This window comes from Lichenostomus cassidix, chromosome 1 (genome assembly GCF_008360975.1).
Source record: "Lichenostomus cassidix isolate B80296 chromosome 1, HeHo_3.0, whole genome shotgun sequence".
NCBI classification, from domain to species: Eukaryota; Metazoa; Chordata; class Aves; order Passeriformes; family Meliphagidae; genus Lichenostomus; species Lichenostomus cassidix.
Window position 1 is genome coordinate 5049762 of NC_139479.1, and position 22797 is coordinate 5072558.

General features: G+C 40.2%; 1 protein-coding gene across 1 annotated transcript in view; it reads left to right on the forward strand.

The window, feature by feature from the left end:
- The window catches only part of PDXK (pyridoxal kinase), a 41231-nt gene extending 21241 nt beyond the window's left edge, over positions 1-19990 (forward strand). Inside the window, exons 3-11 of the mRNA XM_085046207.1 lie at positions 3811-3915; positions 6808-6891; positions 8628-8674; positions 9543-9628; positions 10729-10774; positions 13211-13322; positions 14305-14441; positions 15015-15081; positions 15805-19990. Of these exons, the coding sequence (XP_084902333.1) occupies positions 3811-3915; positions 6808-6891; positions 8628-8674; positions 9543-9628; positions 10729-10774; positions 13211-13322; positions 14305-14441; positions 15015-15081; positions 15805-15917 (797 nt within the window). The 3' untranslated portion in view covers positions 15918-19990. The remainder of the gene's footprint in view (positions 1-3810; positions 3916-6807; positions 6892-8627; positions 8675-9542; positions 9629-10728; positions 10775-13210; positions 13323-14304; positions 14442-15014; positions 15082-15804) is intronic.
- Positions 19991-22797: the final 2807 nt, after the last annotated feature.

Genomic DNA, 22797 nt, shown 5'->3' on the forward strand with positions numbered 1-22797 from the left:
ATGGGCTTTAAATCAGTGCCCCTGGGAGAACAGTTTGTCATGTTGCTTCGTGAGGCACTTTAGTGATTAGAGTGACTCACACTTGAGTGGCATCATGCTTCACATACAAATAAAAGAAGCTGTCATGCAGTCTGCAAAGCCTCTGCTCTTTACCCTGTATTACTATACTGTTTGCAGAAGCATCTCCTCGTCTGATGTGCAGAAATAAAAATCTAGATTTATTTTTAATTGTATAATTGATTTTTTTTTGGGGTGCATTTTTAATTCTTTGGTGATTTTCATTTTTGTTTCTCCTTGGTGGGTTAATTTTAAGCAGTAATGTGCTTACTCTGCCATCCAAATCCTACCTTTGAAACAACTTCAGAACAAACAGCCTGGGGTTTTTTCTGTTACTTTTCTTTTTATTCTTAAGCACTTTTGACTTCCACTTAGTGGGTGTGTAGTAGGTGGCTGGGTTGGCTGGCAGGTCTAACACATGAGAAATTACAATGATGTCTTGATGTGAGTCTGCCCACCCATGTGCAGTCAGTCACTCACCCCAAGAAAAGATCTCCACTCATGCCTGACACTGCTGGCATTTCACTCCCACACTGTGACCAGCTGTAAAACATCCAGTGGGGAGTTTGGTACTGAATTTCTGGTTGTATTGAAGGCCTCCTGGTAGCTACAGATGAGTCATGTGTTAAGACCAGGTTGCCTGCTGGAGTTTGCAATGTGAATTTTGTGACACAGCTGGGCCCAGATTGCCTGTCCATCATGTGTCTTAAACACTAGAACTTTCTTCCTTTTTCCCATGTGAAATTCTTGGTTGCTGGAGCCACTTGGAATAGTTTTGCAGGGAGCACCACAGGAGGAACTCAAACCTCAGAACACAATGTTCTGGGTTGGAAAACAAAGGGATCTTACATGCTTTGCTGTACTAGAATGGTAGCTTGTTTTTGTTTTGCTGTGTTGGTCAGCTGTTTTTTTTTTTTAATTTATTTTGGAAAAAAAAGAACATGCATAGTACTTTTATTTTCTTCCTTCCTTGTTTTTGAAAGTTATTAAGAGGATGAGAAATACATTCTGAAGGAGAAAAATAAAACCAGAGGAAGGCAAGTATGTAAATTCACCTTGGGTGCAGTATTAGGTGCCTCTCTGTGTTATGGTTTTATTTTTTTTATTTTTCATATGAATGAACCAACACATTTCCTTGGAGACTGATGAATGTATTTATCACTTTAGAGGGTAAGTGACATGGGCATCATATCTTACTAGGTTTTCATTGCCTTATCTGCTAAAAGCAAACAGATAACATGTAATTGCAATAAAAGATCATAACACAGGTAAGCAGAAGGCTTCTAAGGTTTTATAAGTATTTATGTTCATCTCTGTGTTTAAAATTATTACAAATCTAGGAGACTAATGCAGTCTGAGCCAAGTGGAGTTTTGAAGAGCTGTGTCATGATCTGCAGTGTTCTCTGCTCTCTCAGACCAGCATTGAGGAGAATTACTTGTTGGTTTGTTTACAAAATGAGGAAGACTCAGCTTTCCTTTTTGCCTTTCCCTTCTCAAGATACTCTCTCTTCCCAGGGTATCCATCCTCCAGTTAGTGAAACCCTTTTAGAACATGAATAACTGACTTTTTCTTCTGTCTGTCTGCTTTTTGGGGTTATATTCCATCAGGAAAGTAGGATAAATGCAGGGTCATGGGATGTGCCCCTTGTTTGTCATGTTACATGAAATTACCCTGGGGGAAGGGCTTAGGGAGGTTCCCACCTTGCTGCCAGTTTTGATTTTGTTTGATTCTTACTTGAACATAATTCAGTTCCTAGTGATACCACTGTTCTCTGCAGCTCCCGTGAAGGTATTCCCTTTCTTTTTTAATGTCTCAATAGCTAGGGCTTCCCTGAGAGCTTCCCTAGGACTTTGTTTTTAACTCTGGCTGGTGTGTAGTTAGACTTGAGGTTGTATTGCACATTACCAGGTGATAAAAAAATCCTCAAGTTAGGTATGGAAGTCATTGCTACCTGAAAGTGTCCAGGTTGTCTGAGCAATCTACCACAGCTATTTTAATGGCTATGTGTAAGATCAGTGTTGGCATTTTTGCCTTGATTCTGGGTGAGAATTGCACCCAATTTGCTCGATGGCCACAATGGAAGGGCTCTGCTGTGTCCCTGTAGTGGCTTTGCAGTGCTGCAGAGATCTGGGGAAGAGGAGGTTGTTTCTCAGTGATGCTGCAGATGTGACAGAGCAAACACCTGTGTTAAATAAACCAAATACTGGATTTAGGTGCAGTCAGGGGTTCTTCTTACACTTGGGGCTGGGCATGTGCTGGGGTGGTGGGTGTTGCAATGAAATTACAGCCCTAATACAGAAATCCATCACTTTATCCCTTTCTTCACAGGGACTTTGTGCAAAGCATTTTCCTGGGAGAGAGTGGTGGTGGCTGATGTGAGTCAGGCCCCCAGCCAGCTGGCAGCGAGTCGTGTTTTAAAGGCTTGGCCTTTGTGAGCTGAGGAGAGCAAAATGATCCATCTGCTCACCATACTGTGGGTGTATTTGCATTCATAAGAAAGAAAACTGAAAAATGTGCTTATCCCAGGCTCTAGGCACCTTTTGGCAGTCACTCTAATAACTCAGTTTAGAGTGATAACCAAAGCCAACAGTTTTCATCACAGAATTTTATAACTGCAAGAGCAGAAGTTAAAACAAACAAAATACCATTGTCTTTACACAGGGGAGGTGTGGAAGAAGATACTTCATTAAACCTTTTACTTTTCCTAATTCCAGTTAATAGTAAGATAAGCTTTTCAACAAACTCTGAATTTATGGAGATGGAAAGAGTTAAATTGTGGATATATCATATCTAATACCCTGGAGAAAGCCCCATTCTTCACACAAGGGAGAGGTTGGTGCCATGTAGTTGGGGCAAGCTTTGATGACAAGGTTCAAGGTGCATTTACATTTTTCAATAAATGTTTAGATTCTGTTAAGGTAGATTTTTTTTTTTGCCTTGGAATTGGCTGCCATGGACCTTGGTCCAGTGTTTGCTGAAATCAGTTCAGCTTATCCCAAGTAACTTCACCTTCCATCTGCTTCTCTCAGCTGAGCATATTTGCTTGGAATTCTTAGAGTTCATTCAAGGATGAGAATATGTGGATATTATTTATCTGTCTGTGGTGCCTTTCTGCTACTCATTTCCTCCTCCAGGATCCTCAGCACTGAAGCTGTGCTATTTTTGGAAGAAAGTCTGTCAGATGACACTGTATGTTTAAAGAGCACCCATGGCAGTGTTCTGCTGTGGTCACTCTGTTTGTGACAGGCAGGTCCCAGTGAGTGCTGTATCTGATGGGTGCAGGCTTGTGTCCAGACTGATCTATAAGCCTGCTGAGATTGTCATTTAACTGTCAATATTTCCTTTTTTAAAAAATATAGTATAAAATAACAAAAATATCCTAAACTGACACCCTCCTCCAATAAAGTCTAAAACATATGTTTTTCCTCCTCCACACAGGAAAGGGATAGTTGCAAAAGCTCCACGGAAAATCTTTCAGGAGTTTGTGTGTGCTCAGCTCGATTTGCTGGTAAATGGACACTCTCAGACTGCAGTGTAGTCACTCCAGTTCCTTTGGGAGGCAGAGGTGCTAAGAAGAAGTTGAGCACATTAACTGTTCTGCTGACAGCAGCTTTCATTCAGCATTTCACAGGAAAGGAGGTGGAAATTCTTCCTGGTGCTGATGTTTGGTGTGGTCCCTCCAAGTGTATCATCTGTGTGATCTGAAATAGAAAATCCATCTCTTGAAAAATTACCTGGTGTTTGCTTTGCAGGCTATGCCCACTGGAAGGGTCAGGTGTTGAATTCAGATGAGCTTCATGAGCTTTACGAAGGACTGAAGCTGAACAAGGTCAACCGCTACGATTATGTGCTCACAGGTAAGAAGAGCTTGTTCCCTGGAGCTCCCAGGAGATGTAAACAGGAGGAAAGAAATGTAAAACATATCCCTCCCTGCTGCAAACCAACCAATTAAAATTTCACCTGTATGTTATAGTCTGAACTGGCTTGTGGTGTTTAATTTGGAACAGCCAGAGTTTTCCAGCCTGGAGGTTGTAACTGGGGAGGTAAATTGATTCCCTGGTATAATTTACAGACTTGTACAGGCACACTTAATATTTTGGGAGTGCCTCTACTGGAACAATGGATGAGGAATGTCAGAGTATTATTTTTAAATTTATTAGGAAGACATGAGTTTGTTTAATCCTTTCTCCTAAGTCTGCAGGAGTAGTACTCTGTAGTACTGCAGCATGATTTTATACACAGTTGTCTGCCCTTGATTTTTTCACTTGATCTTTAAAGCTTAGTGGTTTGGACACAGCGGAGTATGAGCAGAGTTAGGTTTTGGTTTTGACTCTGTCATATATCTTGATTTTTTGGTCTTGTTGCTGTGTAGGTGATCTGAGTGAATCCAGTTCTGCAGTGTTTTCCTTTGCTTGCACTGGGTACAAAGTGTTTATAAATACAGGCAAAGAGAACTTCTTGTGGAATACTTTATAGAAAGGAGAGATTCAACAAGAAGTTTTTATTAAAAAGTGCTTCTCATCCAATTCCTGCTTCTCAAAAGTAAGGTACTGATCAGATTTCACCTCAGTAAGAGCTGTACATCTAGTTTGGATAACAGTATCAATTTCTTATAGCAGTGAACAGGGACTCTGTAGAGGTAAGGAGAACTATATCACCAGATTTGATTGATTTTGGCTTCCACATGTAGGAAAGTTATTTATACACAGAGAGAACTGGAAATTTTAAGTGCATGGGTTATAATCCCAAAGCAGTCCTTCTGGCTTGAAGGGTGTGTCATGTACAAGGATTTATTGTCAAGGTTTTTTCAAGGAGCATCTCCAAAATAAAGGAGACTAAATAGCAAATAGATTGAACTAAGGTTAAGAAATTAATTTTTACATAAATAGGTTCTTTGTTATTGAGAAATATACAAACAGCCTTTCTTTCCTGGAAGGAACTCACACAGAGGACATTTCCAGAAAAAGCATACTATATTCTAGGAGTTTTCCAGATATGTTAGTATGCAGAAATTACAACTAATGTTTGAGTATTCTCTTAGCTGAAATGTTTCTCTTATATTTTCCTTCCAACTCTTGGAAAATACCTCTTCTCCATTCCTATCACTGGCAAAATGGATGTAAGGACTTTTAAAAGTGGTGGAAGGAAAAAGAGAAATCTTCAGCAAAAAGAAATCTTGGAGGAAAAGGGAATATTTATTAATTTGCCTTTTAAAATAGGATTTTTGTGTGTTGTTCAAGTTTAAAATCTCATTTGCTGTAGCCATTTTTAGTATGAACAAAAAGAAAGCATAGGTAGAAACAACAATAATTTCTGAACATCTAATCACACTTTCTGTGTTTTAGTCTTCAGCTGCACTGTGGCTGAGCTTAAAATTGAGGTTTTTTTCATTCAGGGCCAAAAGTCAGCTATTTCTCTTCAAACAACCATTCACTGTAGTGCACAACCACTTTGTACCTCCAACAACCTGGATATGATTATTTAAACACCGAAAAGCAATTTATCAGTAGGTGGGATTTGACTGTTTAATTGTGTGATCACTGTAGATATCTCAGCTGAGATTAAAATTATTCTCTTTAGGCCAATTATACAAAGTAACACTCCATGAACTTCTGTGGCTGTTAGTTATTTGTAGATCTTCATGTATTTGTTCCATTTACAGTAAGACTACTCAAGATAGTTCAGTGTAACTGTTTTAAACACCTCTGTCAGTGATGTTACTCAAACTCGGTATTTTTTTCCAGCCACTCTGCCATCACATTTTAAAAAAATCTTCAAAGCTTTTTCCATTTCTCTGCAACACCTAAGAACTGATCAATTTTGCAAGTTTTAAAAAAAATCTCCAAAACCTACTTTTTAAATGTACTTTTAAGTATTTTATTGGAGGGGACATTTCCAAGGTCATTGAGGATTTGAAGATGCTAAAGAAGCTTGTTAAAAGTAATAGTATTAAATCACAGAATCACAAAATATGCTGAGTTGGAAGGGACCCACAAGGATCCAGCTCCCAACCCTTCACAGGAACATCACCAAGAAATGAACTGCAATAAATTAAAATCAAATTGTTAATTAATGAAAGTTGTAAATAAAATTAATGCATAAATGTATAAATTAAGAAACATATATAAAATTTAAAAATTAATGATTAAGTAATAATATTGTGGTGCTAGCATTGTGATTGGGGCCTTGAAATACAATAAAACTTATTTCCAGCTTATTTCACTGCTAAGTGTAAAAGACAGGAACTTTATTGGTATTTTGGAAATTGCTCTGAAATAGTGAAGGTTAAATCTCTATTGCATTAATGTGTTGGACTCTATCAGCACAAAAATTAATAATAATAAAAAAATTGCTTCAAGACAATATGAGACAAGTATATGGAATTTAAAATACTTCCTGTTTGCTGCATGAAAAATAGTACTGATCAGAATACTATTTTTATCAAAAGGAATGTTTTTTTCCTTCTAGCCCGGTCTTTGTTTATAAATGTTCAAGCATTTTGAAGTTACATGAGCCTTTCTTATACAACATTCTTAGTAAATGGATTTTTAAGGTTATACTTGTAGTTGTGCAAGTACTGTCTGAATTTGTCTTCCAACCTATTATTCCTGAGACAGCCACTGAAATGCCTTTGTTCTAAAAATGCATTTATCCAAAGAATAAGAAGTATGCAGCATTCCTATCCAAAACTAAAAGCAGAAAAAGTGCTCATAGAATAGATTTCAAAGGTGCCTTTTTTTTCCCCCAAGGGTATACAAGAGACACATCATTTCTTGCAATGGTGGTGGATATTGTCCAGGAGCTGAAGCAACAGAATTCTAACCTCGTGTATGGTAAGGATGTGCATTGTAATTCTTTCTGCTTCCTCATTGGGTAGGCTCATCATTTTCACTTTTTAGGGTGAAAACACTGGATTGATGTTTTGCAGCATTTCTGGTCTGGCTGGAGCCAGCTGGGCCTCCAGTGATGTTTCATTTCAGCTTTAGGTTTGGGATTTGGGTTTTTATCTTCCTGATTTGCTGCCTTGCAGTGTGTTTCTTGCATTGTGCTGTCCAAAGGAAAGTGTGCCTTGAGGATTGGTTGTCTGTATCCAGGAAAAGATAAAAATCCCAGCCAGCTGCTGCTGCTGATAGCTCAGAGGCTGTGTGCTGACAGATGAAGCCTCTCCTTGGTTTCCAAGTCAGCCAAAGCAGGATAAACTCTCCCATGTTGCCCTGCTGTGGTTCCATGTAACATCCCAGAAATGTCCTACTTTGCCTCATAAGCTTCATGATTTACCTTAAACTCCAGGGCTTTTTTAGCTCTGGTACTTTCTGCTCATATTCTGTGGGAGCAACAGGCTCCAGCAGCTCTTGTCACTAACATGTCATGATGGCTTCAACCTGTGAGAAAAGATCTTTTCCCTTCCTTCCTCTCCTGAGTGTTTCAGGACTTTTGAACATGACCAGCATGAACATGACCATGAACATGACTCAACATGAGTTGAGCAAAATGTTTAGAGTGGCAGGGCAAAGTCAGTGAGGATTTAGTGGGATAAAAAGCAGGGAATGCTGGTTTGAGCTGTCATCTTCAGGCTCAAGGAACAGTGTGGTCAGAAAATATCTAGAATGATTGGCAGGATTTGCAGGGTGTTGTACTGTGCAGTGATACCTGTGTTAGAATTAACAAAGCATAGGTCTCATTTAGCAAAATATAGCAGAGAAATCTCTGAGTTCTGTTGCTTTTTAGCCTTTATTAACACTATTGGATTGTCAAATTCTTCAGAGCTTTGTGTGAAAGCTAAAGACTCGTTTGGAATATGAACAGAAAGAAGCATCTCACTGTGTAGAACAGGAAGGAAGTGGTCAGGTGGTGAGATCACAGCAAGGCTTCTAAGATCCTTTATATTTAATAAATAGATTATAATGTAAAGAAAATGCTTTTAAAATGTAAAACAAATTGCCCTCTTTTTACTCACAGATACTTCCTTAAATACTGATTGGACATTGATTTGTTATCTTTGGGTTTATATTCTTTTTTATCTTGCTTAAAGATCTTTTAATACAATGAGCAATGTTCCTTTCTGAAGTGCAATGCCTGGCTGTTTCCATCCTCACTGAGGACACTTGGGATGTGTTGTTAATACTGCTGCTGATCCAGAGCCTGTGCCAAACCTGTTAATATCATTACACCAAGTATGACTTTATGTACTTTGGCATGAATTTTCTTATTGTTTCACTATAATAGGTTTGGATTTTTTAATATACACACGGCATTTTAGTGTGTACATTTGGCGTGTAATTTTCTTACACTGAAGTAAAAATAGGACTCTTTTCAGAGCTGTTAGCTTCTCCCATGTTTTTGCCCACCATACCACCATTTCAGACAACTCTTTAAGACACAGGGCCTACTCTTTCAAAATTGGCAGCCACCAGTTACAAATTTCAGTGTGCTGCAAAAGCTGTGAGTGTGTAAGGTTTGAGGTGCTCAGTGCTGTTCCATAACCACTACTGTTACCTCATGTTTTTCCCTCCCATCAGGGTCTTTATAACTGTATTCTATTTCTAAACCTACATTTATTCTGTTACAGTGTGTGATCCAGTGATGGGTGACAAGTGGAATGGAGAAGGCTCTATGGTTAGTACTCATCTGTTTGGATTCTCTGTGTAGTGAAAGTCTGTTATGTAAAGATGTATAAAGATTTATTAATTTTTAACAACAAAACTAAGCTACTTTACCTAAGTGTGGCTTTGTTTCCCAGCATCAGGTAAATTTGTACTTAATTTTCTTGTATTTGAATGAGATTGATAAGTGGGAAGAATGACAGCTGCATAACCCTGGATTATTTCTGACTCTGCTGAGACAACAGAGGGAATAGAGACCCTGTCCACAGGAAAATATGCCCCTGCTCCCTGTCCTTGTTTCACTGAAGTTCTTTCATCTTCTGTCAAGAACTGTATTTTGCCTGGTAGTCTGGCTGCTATTGTCAGTCATCCTGGGAATTGACACAGCATTGGAACCTAAATGAAGATGACTTATTTCATGTGGGATCCAACAGCTATTGGGCACTGGGTTGTGATCTGTGACAGAAAGGTTCCAGACAGGCTGCACTCCGACAAAAAACCATTCATTTTTGGTCAAAAAGATTTAACAAAATAGTTTGGTTTGGAGGTAAGGACATCACTGTGTTGGGACACTGTAATTCCTCATGCTGCTGTGTCACCTTGGTGAGGGAGAACTTGCAAGTTCTTCACCCAGGCGTTGCTTCCTTTTAATGCTGCCAGTTTAGGTCCATCTGCTCAGTAGTGCTTCCCATCACCTCCAGGCAAGAAATGACAGTTGTTTCCAGTGTCCCCACCTGGAGGATGCTCTGCCACTGCAGCTGCAGAGCTTGGAGCTGCCAGGTCCCTCAATGGCAGCAGGAATGGTGATTGAGGGAAGGAGAGCTGCAGTCCCACATCTCAGGTGCTGCTGACAACTTTTGACATTGTTTCTTCTCCCCCAGTATGTGCCCAAGGATCTCCTGCCAGTCTACAGGGACAAAGTTGTACCTGTTGCAGATATAATCACTCCTAACCAGTTTGAAGCTGAGTAAGTGCTTATTTCCTTTCATAGCAAAATAAACTGGGGGAAAAAAGCAGGGAGGACTGATACCCCTTAATTTTATTTGTCTCAGTACAGTGCCTTATGTATGGAGGCGTTGAGTTTTGGGTTTTAGCTGTTACTTTCAAGTGGTGTTTTTCAGATAGCCTCAACTGCTCCATGTATAAACAAATGAAAAAGTCGGGGAGTCATGTGAGGAAAAGATTCTTCTTGTTTTCCACAGTCTCTCATTTTCATTATTGTTTCTTGTTATCACTAAGAAGCCTGTTTCTAGGACAGGTTAAAAAATATCTTCCCCATCCTTACCCATTACCATGAAAATTTTTATTATGTGCTGGAATATCAGAACTGAAATTGTTTGGTTCAAGCCCCCCCAAAATTAGATTCAGAAATACATCCATGGCAACATCTCATAGAAGCTAAGAATTTAAATGCCTCCTGCTGTCGCTGTTGAGCAGCTAGCAGAGTAATGAAAGCACCAGTTCTCAGTGACAAGAAGGAATGACCTTTATTGTTTTGATTTCATCACATTTATAGAGTTCTCAAAAGTCACCCAGATTGGTCAGTCAGAAGCCTTCCCCCAGGCCTGATTGGCCAGGCCTGCACTGTCCAAGTTCTGGGACACTGTTCCAAAAACATCCAAACTTTATCTTTATTTACAAAACACAAGAAAACTTCTCATGGGAAAAACTGTGCTAGCCACATCCTGCCTGTCTTGTCTACATAGCTGTGACTCTTTGGTCAGGAGACAATCTGTGATGATGCAGCATAGGCTGTCCCTTAAGGAGAGGCAGCAGCTACATGGGAGAGGGAGAGAAGACACTTGTGATGGAAGTTTTGTGATCCAGGGATCTCTGGAGGAGGCAGGGTGGGACTGGTGTGAGTCTGAGGCTGAAGTGAGCACTTCAGCAGCACGGTGTGTCTGTGCACGTAGCTTGTGACACACAGGTCTGCTCCAGCAGACCGTGCAGCTACAGATGGGCTAGGCCTGTTTGGTGCAGCCCAAGCTTTCCTCCTTTCAAAGGGCAAGCAAATCAGTCACTGCCTGGAGAACTCGTGCTCTTTTAACGTTTCCGTTTCATTCTCAGGTTACTCACGGGCAGGAAGATTTACACAGAAAAAGATGCACTGGAGGTAAGTAGGCAAAGGGTGGGATGTGTAAGGTCTCTTTCTGCATTCCTGCCTGCAGTGCTGCAGTTTGCAGTTTGGCTTTAACCTTGGAGTCACTTTGGCTTCTGTCCTTTCCATGTGTTTATCATTAAAGCTTGTGCACTGCAGGCACTAAACATTTCCTGTTTCAGTGTCAGACTTCTGAGGAAACTTCCCAAAAGAGCTCCAGATAAAGGGATTGCAGTGGTAATGAGGTGATGTCTCTCAGCTTGCTTTCTGCAGTGAAGGAGGAGTGGCAGCAGCACACGTGGCAAATAGCCAGACACTGTCAGCTCTGTGGAAATTATTTGGTTGGGGTGAAAACCCCAGGGGACCACAGGCATAAGGAACCTGTTTGGGGCTCTGCTGTCCACACTCAGCAGTGCTGGGTGTGAGGATAGCTTTTCCTCATTCTCCCAGATAAATCCACAGCATTGACAGCTGCTGTCATTGCCATATGGAGATGATAGATGGCCTGCAAATATATTGCATCGAGGTGTAAAGATTTGCCCTTTCACATAAAGTGAAGAAAATAAAAAGCTGTAGGGCTTGGTGGTGAAGAACAAAATAGAAATACGGTTTTACTGATGCCTTGGGAAGAGCTGAGCTCTTTGTTTTCTTGGCTAGTCAAGTGTCTTCATAATGGACTGATGTCATTCCTTCCAGTTTGGTTTTGAACTTCAAAAGAGCACAAAATCTTTACACAAACAGCAGCTGCAGTGGCACCCTGGAGTGTAGCTGGGGGTCTCTCAGCCCAAATGTTTGTTGTTTTTTTGCTGTAGCAACGTCAGACAACATGGGTTGGTCACCATCACTTCACAGCAGGAAGCAGCTACAGAGATCTGATCTCTTTGAATTTCCACTGTCCCAGTTTTACATTACCCCACTGTGCTGGGTGAGGGTGATGAGCTGTGCTTCATGCCACTGGCTGCTAACTGCAACTCAGTTCTTCTGTTCTCATCCTCACCACTGGAACCAGAGTCTTGAGGAGAACATAATTAGCTGAGCAGCCATTAGTTTTAGATTTGCATATTTCAGCTGCAGACATGAGTTGCTAAACAGTTTTGCCAATTAGTCTTCTGACTGATTCATGCCATAAGCTCTGATTTGTGATGGGCTTTGAAAACATCTCTCCCAAAGACATGGAATTATATTTAGGAGTGGGAAACATCTTAAAAGCACTTGTTTGCAGGATATTATATTTTAATCTGTCTGTCTTTCCACCTGCATATCATATATGGTCTGAGTAATAATCCAGGCTGGAATTTGTTCCCTTTGGAGGTGTTAGGAATGCTGGCATTGATTTCTGTGGTTTCATGCTTTCTTGCATTTTTTTAACAAGACTTGTGATGACAGTAGTGCCTTCTAACATAAAATTAAGTATGATATAATATTAATGTAGAAGGAACTAAGTCCTATGACTAGAAATAGTGGAGATTAAGATCCTGGTGACTTGTGACTGAGAAATGAAATTTAGTTTAATATTACTGCACAGATTGATTGTGACAGTGCATGCTGGTAGATTTACTGCTTCTTTAAAACCCAGCTGATGTCTGTGCAAAGAGGTCTGACAGCTGAAGAAACTTGGAGGCTTAGACAAGAAAGAAAAGCAATAAAGTATTAAAAAATAGCAGAAATAAATCCTTATCATTCAGCTGCTCATGAGTCATAGCTAGCCTGAGAGGATTTTTAGTTAAACTCTTCTGGGAGAATTAATATTTTATCCATGTTTTATACTAAATTCATTACTGAAGTTATTCTTTCTTCTGTGAAATCAAAATCACTTTTGTCTGTAGCAACCAATTGTGATGTCAGAAGTAGAGTATTAATGAGTTTAAGTGAGGAACACACAGAGTGGAAATACATCTGCAAAGGTATAATTTACAGCTGTAGTTTGGGGCTTGAAACAGAATGAGAAAAGAAGATTGAGACAGACACACTTGTGCCTCTGATTTAGGTTTTTTAATTTTTGCTAAGTCTAAAAGTAGTAGCCAAGTAAGATTGCATGACCTGGAGTTGTTGGCTTCCTAGATAATGTTTCAAACTGCCAGCTCAGGTGCACATCTGTTATGTTTATTCTCTTATTCTTTTGATAGTATGTTCTGAAAACATGGTGCTGGCAAAAATTCTGATCACAGCTGAAACATAGTATTCTTTCCAGAGGAGCATCCAAAGATAACATAAACAGAGATGCTTGTGTGTTTTAACAAGTGTGTACATTTAAATGTGGATGTTTTGATGTTTTGATTTCCCTATTTCAAAGTAATGCCCCTAATTGAAGGGGATCATTTGACTAGAAACTGTTTCTCCTTACAAAAGATGCCAAAATAAGGTGTTTGTTAAAAGTTCTTAGTACTGTGAATGAAAGCTTAATCAGCACATATTGCAGTCACTGATTGCTGCCTTTTTGCATGTTGCAAGGTAATGGATATGCTCCATGCCATGGGACCAGAGACTGTGGTGATCACAAGCTCAGATCTACAGGCACCTCTAGGAAACGACTACCTGATTGCCCTGGGAAGCCACAGAAAAAGTAAGTCAAGAGCTCCTTCCTCACCTGTGCTTTTTAACTTGTCTGTTTTGCAGTTATTCCTTGAAGGAGTAGTTTCCTCAGGCCCATCTGCAGTGCATGGAAGGAGCTTAGATCCCTTATATCCCATAGAAGTGAACACCTCCTGCAGTGATATCGGGGGTGGAGAGACTGGGGCTGCTCTGTGAGGGAATACAAGAGCTGAGTGTGATCATAGCACAGGCAGAGCTCTGTCCCCACCCACAGGGCACAGACCCACAGGACCTGAATGAGGTGAGCAGGACAGTGGGGTGGTGGCAGAAAGGTCCCACTGACAGTGCAGAGTAAGGGGGACAAGCCAGGTCTGAGATTAATCTGGAAAATCAAATCATTAAGACAGGAGGGCTGTAACTGGAATGTCTACAACATAGCTCAGGCAGGAATGCTTGTGTCAGGGCCTGAGCTTCTGGGCAGCTCCTGGGCAGAGGAGGAGGATGTCCTGGGTGAGGTTTATTGGCACTCTCACAGCCCCTGGTAGTGGCCCTGGCAGGTAGTAGGGATAGAAAAGAGGAATTTGGAATGTATTGAATGCTCTTCTGAAGTCCTGTTGGCAGATTGTTCCTCCATTGATAGGTTATAAAATACCTTCTGCTGCTTCTCTATATCCTCTTCTGTAGTGTCACCAAGATTCACTGTGTGCTCTCTGTTTCCACCTGAGAAGGGCACAGCTATGAGGGATGAAAAATGAAGGTGCTAGCTCCTTCCTCCACCTTAAATCAAGTATTTACAGTATAGAAGCTGTAAATCCTATCCCAAGCTGGCCAGGTTTTGGATGGCTGTGCATTTTAGAAAAGCTGGTACAAAGTTGACAATACTCCTTTATGTTCCAAACAGCAAAGGACTTAAAATATGATGATGACTTTTAAAATTATTTCTTTTTAAATTCTAGTGATTGCTATTGTCTTGGTTGCTGGGTCTGTCACTTAACTGTGTGTCTGTGTTGTAGCTAAAGCAGATGGCACCAGGATAACACAAAGAATTCGAGTGGAGTCTCCTAAAGTGGATGCTGTCTTTGTGGGAACAGGAGACTTGTTTGCTGCTATGCTTCTGGCATGGACACACAAGCACCCCAACAATTTGAAGGTGTGGGAGAAATTACACATCTCTCTGCAAGTTTACACCTTGTTTCTCTTGAGTTTTTTAAAAACTTCTAATCTGGGACATTATTTAAAGACTGTCTCCTGTTTTGGCTTTTTTTTCTCACCTCAGAGAAAAAGCCACAGACTTGCCCTTTTGCCAAGAGAGACATTAAACACTCATATTTCAATTAGATTGATTCTGTAATTTTGCCAAATAAGATGTCTAGAGAGACTGCATGCATGTTTATAATTACATTTTTTACCCTCACATCATAATAAGCACTGAAAATAATTTCTCAGTTCTATTTTTCTGTTTCTTTCCCTTAAGGAAATAGGGTCCTCCATACAGGTATATGGTTTCTAATATCTGTTTTGGGGGAATTAACTCAAAATTTCTTATTTCCAAACTCTGCATTACATAGTTGTCATCCTGTTTGTTTTGTCAGTCATGTTTTCCTATTAATAGCAGTGTTTTTGAAATAATATTAATTAATATTAAGTAATATTAAACTATTAAGTAATATTAAACTAAGCAGCTGAAGTTATACTAAAATCTGAATATGTTGTGTTGATGCAGGTGGCATGTGAAAAGACTGTGTCAGCCATGCAGCATGTTCTGCAAAGGACCATTAAATGTGCAAAAGGTAAATTCATCCAGACCTTGTTCCTGTGTTCTGCCTGGATTTGCATCAGAAGAAACACTGAAAGAACTTTCTGGGTTTCCTGACTAAAGGCAGTCCCTCAGTGCAGAAGCAGGCAGAGAATTTATAGAGTGTAAGCTTGGTAGTTTGGTCTGCATGTTGCTGCGTTGTCCTCCAAGGCCATTTGTGACAAAAGCTGACTGCAGATGTCACTGTTTAGCTTCAGTGGATGACATTCCTGCTGACTGTGCCTGACTCAGCTCTGCAAATCCAGCAGAACTTGAGGAAATGCTGAGTTTGATGTGAAAGAGAGCTCCTGCTTCAGTGTAGCTCACTCACTGTCCCTCTGAGTGTGTGTTTAGTTCTGGGGGGTGTTTATCAACTGATGATAGTTTCTTTGCTGTGTTTGCCATGTGAGGAGCAATTTTTTTAGCTTCTCTCCCCTTGGAGTTCCCCTGTCTTTCAGTTCTTAAGGAAATCTGTGGGTTTTCTGAGCATGTCTGTGTGACTTCCTAATTAACACCAGAGACATTTCTCTCCTGGAGAGGGGTGTGGAACAGTGGTGATAAGTCACAGTGCTGACCTGGATTTTCCACCTTTAGCAGGGAGTAGTAAGGGAGACTGGGGAAGGGAGGAAGATAGAGAAAATCTTGGTGTAATAGAACAATGTGACTTGTTTCTTTTTGTACTGCTGTTTTTAATGACATTCTGATGTCATCTTTTTAGTGCAAGCTGGAGAAGGAAACAAACCAAACTCAGCCCAGCTGGAACTGAGAATGGTCCAAAGCAAAAAGGACATAGAAAACCCAGAGATCATAGTGAAAGCCACCGTGTTATAAAGGCTCCACGTCTCCAATAACGCACAATGTATCGATGTCCTCATTTCTTTCCTGTAAATTGTAATATTTGCCTTAGATCTGTGACAGAAACCTGACTTTCATGAAATAGTGCCCAGCATAGGCAGATATCCACTCTCAAACATATGTGCTGGCCTTGCTCAGTTTTAAAAACAGAACAGTTAGTGTGCATTGAAGCATATTCCCAGGTATCCCAATGTCTGTCAGATTCACTTAGTCTGTGTGATTATCCAGGGCAAGAGAGCAATGTTCCTGCCTTGCCAAAGACTGTAGATGTGAATTTGCTAATGGAATGCTTGACTGACTGGAAAATGTATTTCAAGATGGCATCTAGTGCCAATGGAGCTGGCTCCATGCTCCCTTTTCCTGGAGGTACCTGGTTACCTACTCTGGTATTCAGTATCTCAGCTGCTATGAAACTAAGCAGGGTTAAAGCTACACACGCAGTTCTGCTGGTGTGTAGGAGTACTTTGAAGATGTTTGGCATGTTCAGTACTCTGAAGTGCCCTTGAGGTGTCATTCATGTTACTGATCTCTGCTCCTGTTTCTTGTCCATGAACAGCTGCACAGTTTCAGTCATCACAGGTTCTGGCTGCGTATTTCCCATGATTTTCCTCCCAAAGCTGCTCCAGAAACATCTTCATTAGTAAGATCATGCCTTTATTCAGTAGCACTGGTTAGAAGTGTGTAGTTCTGCCTCTGAGGTGGAACTACACAGGTTTGATTCTGTGTTTTTTAGCAAAGGACAAAAGAGAAAGCAGCTCTCACCCTGAAAGTTGGTTGTTCATTGTGGGTGGATGTTCTTAGAAACTACATGGGCACTTCCACCTCACCTTAGTGAGCACTGCTGGCAGGCTTAGCAATGAAGCAATGTGGGAAAAGAGTGTTTTTGGTTTAGTGGGGTCTGGTAAGTTATATGTGTTTACCAAATGCAGTAAAACAGAAAATTGTTCATAATGTCTCTGCAAGCAACACCAATTAGAGATTACAGAAATGCAATATTATTATTATTGTTATTATTATTATTGCATCTTGATTTCAAAATTCTGCTTGATAAGGCTTCAAAGTTGGATTCTTAATAATTTCAGTGTTCTACGCCTCACAGCCACATAGTAAATCAGCAGGGCAGGTCTGCTGACAGCTATTGACACTTCTGTAGGATTTCTGTATGGGATTCATGTTTATGCTTGTCCCAGGATGAAGTCTAGTGTGATGTTAAATCCAAATTGAGTTGATGAGCTTTACTTGTCTCAGACTGCACAAGGGGATGGAAATTGCATTTCCAATTGATTTCCTCTCATGCATTTGGTATCAAAAGTGAAAAAAAAATCATGTTACTTGAGAATTTTAAGGAAAAAAAAACCAGCAGGAATTTATCTACAAACTGTGACTCTGCTGCCACACTTTTTAGTAACAACTGTCATGAAATAACTTTCTAGCAATAATAATTTTGGTGTGAACAGCTGCTAAAAGTAGCAATCAGTAACAGAGGTATGAGCTCATGGCTGATACCCAGCATGTAAAAAGACATGAGCTACTTTGAGAGTGTATACAAATATCTGATGGGCAGCGGTGAAGAAGGAACCAGGCTTTTTTCAGTGCTGCCCAAGGAAGGGATAAATAGGCAGTGGCACAAACTGAAATACAGGAAAATCCATCTAAACATTAAAAATATATAATTCACTGTGAGAGTGATCAAACACTGGTACAGGCTGCCCAGAGAGGTTGTGGAGTCTCCATCCTTGGAGATACTCAAATGCTGACTGAACATGGCCCTGAGTAGCCTGCTGTACTTGGCCCTGCTTGCTCAGGGGGTTGGATCTCCAGAGATCCCTTCCAACCTCAGCCATTCCATGATTCTCTGAGTACACTGAATTGCCTCTCTTTGCAGCGCTGGATTTTTAAATTAATGCAAGTATTTTGTTCTCCCTGCAACACAAACTTCAAGAAGGGCTGGAAAATACTCAAATTAATATTTTGCCCCCTTTTTAGGTAAGCTGCTGTTTGCTTGGCATGGCAGCTGTGCCAGGAAAACAATTAATTACCTCTTTTGAGATAATTGTTTTCAGCAAAGATATTTAAATACTGTAGCTGGTGATGCATTTCAACAGTTGAACACTAAAAGGATTTTAACTGTTTCTGACATTGATTAACCAAGTGCTGCATGCCATATTCCAAATGTAAGTATGAGTTTATTAATCTTTTAAGATTAGACTATTTCATGTGGAAGTGTATAATCCCTGCCATCCTCTCAGGAAGAAGGGATCAACATCCTAAACTTCCCTGCCTGTACAGACAGTGGTCAATGCCCTTTTAGTAGGTGTGAGACAGCACAATTTTATTTTGCTGTTAGAATAGACAGACTTCACAAGAGGATTGAGAGAAAGGCAAGGGCTGTTTTCTCTGAAATAAAGAAGCTTGGAATTCAGGAAATTTGGAGCTATCTTGCAAACAAGGTTTTAATTGTAAACCATAATGAGCCGTGATCTTGACATAAAAGACAAAGTGATATGTTTTTTGGAGCAGTTTATACCTGTCAGGTGTAATCTTTTCCCACTTCAAAGAATGGATCAGTTCAGTAATTCACACCTTGCTTAGAATGCGTGACATATCCATCTTAAAAAAAAAAAACCCAAAGCATATTCATACTAATGTGCTCAATTTGTAAAAGTTCCTATTTCACAGTAGCTGGATGCTGTAGCAATGGGCTGCTGGCTTCATCTGCTTGAGTCCCTGAGGGTTGTTCATGTGACACCTGTTTTAAACTCCCACTGACCTGATCTAAATTAGGTCAGGTTTATGTCTTCAGTGAAGAATTGGGCTTAACATCTCTTGCCAGGAACAAATATCAGAAATTATCTGTAAATATATTCTGTAGCTAATGTTTTGTAGCCACAGCAGGCTAACAGGTATTTTTGAATGTCAAGGTACACATTTTTATTTGTTTAGAGTTACACAACGCTCATGTGCAGAACAAAATTCAAAGACTCAGCACAGTCCTGTCTAATCTTTCACTCCCTCCTCTGCTCCTGCATATAATATCTCTATCTTTTTCTGAGTTCCTGCTGTCTGTCTGCTGCAGCTGTAAAGTGTCTCAGTGTCAGACAGTGCCCACTATTTGTTTAGGGACTTGGAGGAGACTGACCAGCATCGTCTGATTCACTTGCAAACCTTTAGTTAAATAAGAAAGGTTAATCAAAACTAGCTTAGATCGTAATAAATTACAGGAGAACAAGCACTTTAGCCCAGAGAGTGGAGTCTGTAATAATGGATAATCTTCCATGGCTGTCCTAAAATCATGGAAGGTGTGACCCAGCAGTCCAGCACTCACCAGCTGGACCTGTGTGAGGTCAGAGGCACACAAGGCTTCTCATGCTGCAGCACATGGAAACATGGGAGAGCTGAATGCTTTGTGTTTGTGTCCACTCCACTTTCCTAACATTCTTTCTCCATTCTGGAATTAATTTGTGTTGGATCCCTCTTTCCTGGAGGGATTTGCAGTGCCTGTGGTCACTGCTCAAGTCCACCCACTCGCTGGCAGAGCCACCATGCAGGAGAGACCAAAAGTTGTTTACAAAGCATCTACTCTGGGCCTGGATTAGTCTCTACATGCTGAGAATTGAGATGTGCATAAAGACATTGTGCTAAAATCAGTGCTATTCACACTTGATAGAAACACTTCAGAAACCTGCAGTGTGAATTGTTCATGTCTGTGTGCTGATTTTTATCTCAAGTGGGGAGAAATCTATAATCCATGTGTTATACAAAAGAATTGGAGGACCAAGGTTTCCAGCTACTCATACTGCCTTTTGAGTATCTTAACTGTGTCTTGATTGGATGGTGTTAATTTGTTGTCTGAGACTGTTATGGTGATTGTATTGATTAATTTTATTTTAAAATATGTGGCAAGGAAGATTGTAATAAAAGCATCTACATTTATTATCCTGTGCACACACAAATTGTTAGATCCTATTTTTAAATATGTTAATCATTTCAGAATTAAACAGCACAAGAATGGTTTGATAGTCTTGCTGAATAAAGTGGATGTAATTAAATGTTTCCTTAGTTATGTCCTAGGATAGAGAAAGTTTAATGGAAGAGAGCACATTTGTGGCCTGTAATCATCTTACTGTAAGATATGGATATAGAAGTGAGTGATATCCTTGTCTTAATTTTTATTTTTTTTAAAGAAGTCTTATGGGAAGAAAATTGCTGGCATTCTGCACCACTCCCTAACATTCCTTTTACTTGTATGTGTAGGATCTCACTGTGGTTTTTTTTTTTCCCTGCAAACAAAGCGAGAAGAGGGGCTTGGAATAAGAACCATAACTCATTTTGAGATCTCTTTCTTGTGCAGCAGTTAACTGCACTCCACTGAATTTTTACCTCACTGTGTAGGGTAGAGCAAACAGGACTGTAGAATGGGAAACAGTTGTTCTCATGTGGGAACAAGAGCTGCTGTCAGCACTCAGCAGTGCCCCTGCCAGGGTGGTGGTTTGCAGGAGAGCAGAAAGTGCTGTGTCATCACACTTTTGTCCCCTGGAGAAGTTTGGTTTATATTTATACTAAAGAAAACCACCTCTCCCGAGTAAAGGTCCTTGCCCAGTTAGAAAATGCTTTTAAAGCTGAGACATATTACAAATTTTGGTCACTCTGGGACTAAAATATTTCTTCATGAAGGGAAACAAAGCCCCTTCTTTTAAATCCCCTTGCAGCCGTACTGGCTTAGTGACTGTAGTCATTCCACTCCTGTCAGAATCCCAGGATTAGCTACCCAGAGAGCTGTTCTTCCTGAAAGCACATGTTCTTCGTGTTCCTGGTAAGTGAGAGCCTGCTGAGCAGCTCTGTAGCTTTCTAAAACACCTCCATTAAAGACATTCATCAGCCGTGGAAACTAAGCTCCGAGATGTTCAATCACAGCCCAAAAATAGCTCTTTCAAATGAATGAAAACTCTTGAAAGTGCACTATTTTCACTAAATGAGTAAACCAGCAAGTTTATAATGCATGCAGGAGCAGATTTCAGGTAAATCCATGAGGTTCAATCAGTCACTGGAGGAGTCTGCCCTGAGCAAAGGGCTGCTGCTGTCAGGGCACTGCTTCAGGAGAGACCCAGCTAGTTCTCACCATTTCCCTGAAGGGAGGAATGTGGTGTGGCATTCAACAGTGAAGGAAATCTCCCATCTGCTTCACCAGGAAACCAGTGCCAGGTGACAGCCCCAGTGCCACCAGTTTGGTGCTCTTACTGACCTCGAGGCAGATGGGGTGCTCCTAAATGTGCACTCATTCCTGACTCAGTGCCTGCACAGTGCAAATAATGGTGATAAACCCCCAATGTGCAGAGCAGTGAATAAGGCAGCACATTATTCAGAGAGAGAAAACCAGCAATATGAGAAGGCTGTGCCATATGTTACCACTGAAATCACACTTACCTATTGCCCTCGTGGTTGTATTGCTGTGTAGAAAAAAAATCTGTGTGTAGAAGAGTGTAATTTATGTACTCTGTGTGTGCGTGTGTATGTTGAAGCTTTATTTGCAATGTGGTAGGGGTGGGAAACAGAATTTGGGGGGCTGGCTGAGTAGGCCTTCAGGATGTGAGCAGAAGGTCTTAAAGAGTTATATTTTTATAGATTGTGCTGAAGTTTTGGGTCCCAGCCACACATAGCCTTTTCTTCCAGAGAAGTAAAATGGTTTGGAAAGAGAGTCAGGTGGCTGTAATATAGTAGGGATAGTACAACCCCACCAGCCCTGGACAAACTGAATAACTTAATAAAAGATGCCTTTTTAAGTAATATTTTTTTAGTGCTGAATTGTTAAACAAAGAAATATTTATGAGCAAACTTTCTATGTACTTAAAGTTTGTGTGGTGCTTTGTACTGACTAGGTGGACCTGTTATATGTTTACACATCTTAATGATTGTCCTTGAGGCGTGTGTAGTAATTCAATGACTTCTATGCCAGAAAAACAATGAAGTTCTGTGTAATAGCAAATGATTTAATTTCTGATGAAACTGTAGGCTTTCTAGTGTTTGTGTATTTTTTCTGGTTGGCCATTACAAGTTGTATCCTTCCTGCAGTAAGGCTTGTACGCTTGATTGTAGAGAGAGGCAATAGGATGGTAGATAACCATTGTTTAAAAAGAAAACCCTAAATATTGCTACCTTATCCATTTTAAAATCAGGTAAGCTTTGTGGCACAAGCCTGAAATTTTTCATTGGAATCAAGTTTCAAATACAACTAGGGTAGGTTAAAAATTGGGAATGGGTTGGTTTATTTAATTAAATAAGACTGGGAGGTCTTAAAAGTGCTCAGTAGCAACATATACATGGACAAGCCAAGAGAATGGAGCAAAACTTGCTTATTGCCATTGTGTGAACCTGACCAAGCTAATTCATCGCTTGTGCTAAAAGTGTGCACAGACAGGGAAGTAGACTAAATGGGAAAAGTAAAGATTTTTTTTCCTTGTAGTTTGTCAGCTGTAACAGTGTGAAGAATTTTAGTTGTGTGTCCTGAATTCAAATTCATGAGTACCTTCCAGAAGAGTTGAATTACTGATAAAATCCCATTCAGTCAAAAGGCAAAGCTGTTCACATTGTTCAAAACCAGAGCAGGATTTTTTCATCTTGCTAAACATTCTCAGTCTTATTTCTTATGGCTGGGAGACCAGAGCTAAAGCACAACTGTCCAGATACATTAATTTTTTTGGTTGAACTTTGGGGTCTCTAAAAAGCACAACGGTCTACAGCATAAAGAATTTTTGGAGCATGGCCCTCTGCTAAATGCTGCTCTCCTACCACAGCAGTTGGTGATCTGGCAAAACTGAGCATCACTAATTATGTCCTTTTTAATAAACATGGCAGCATC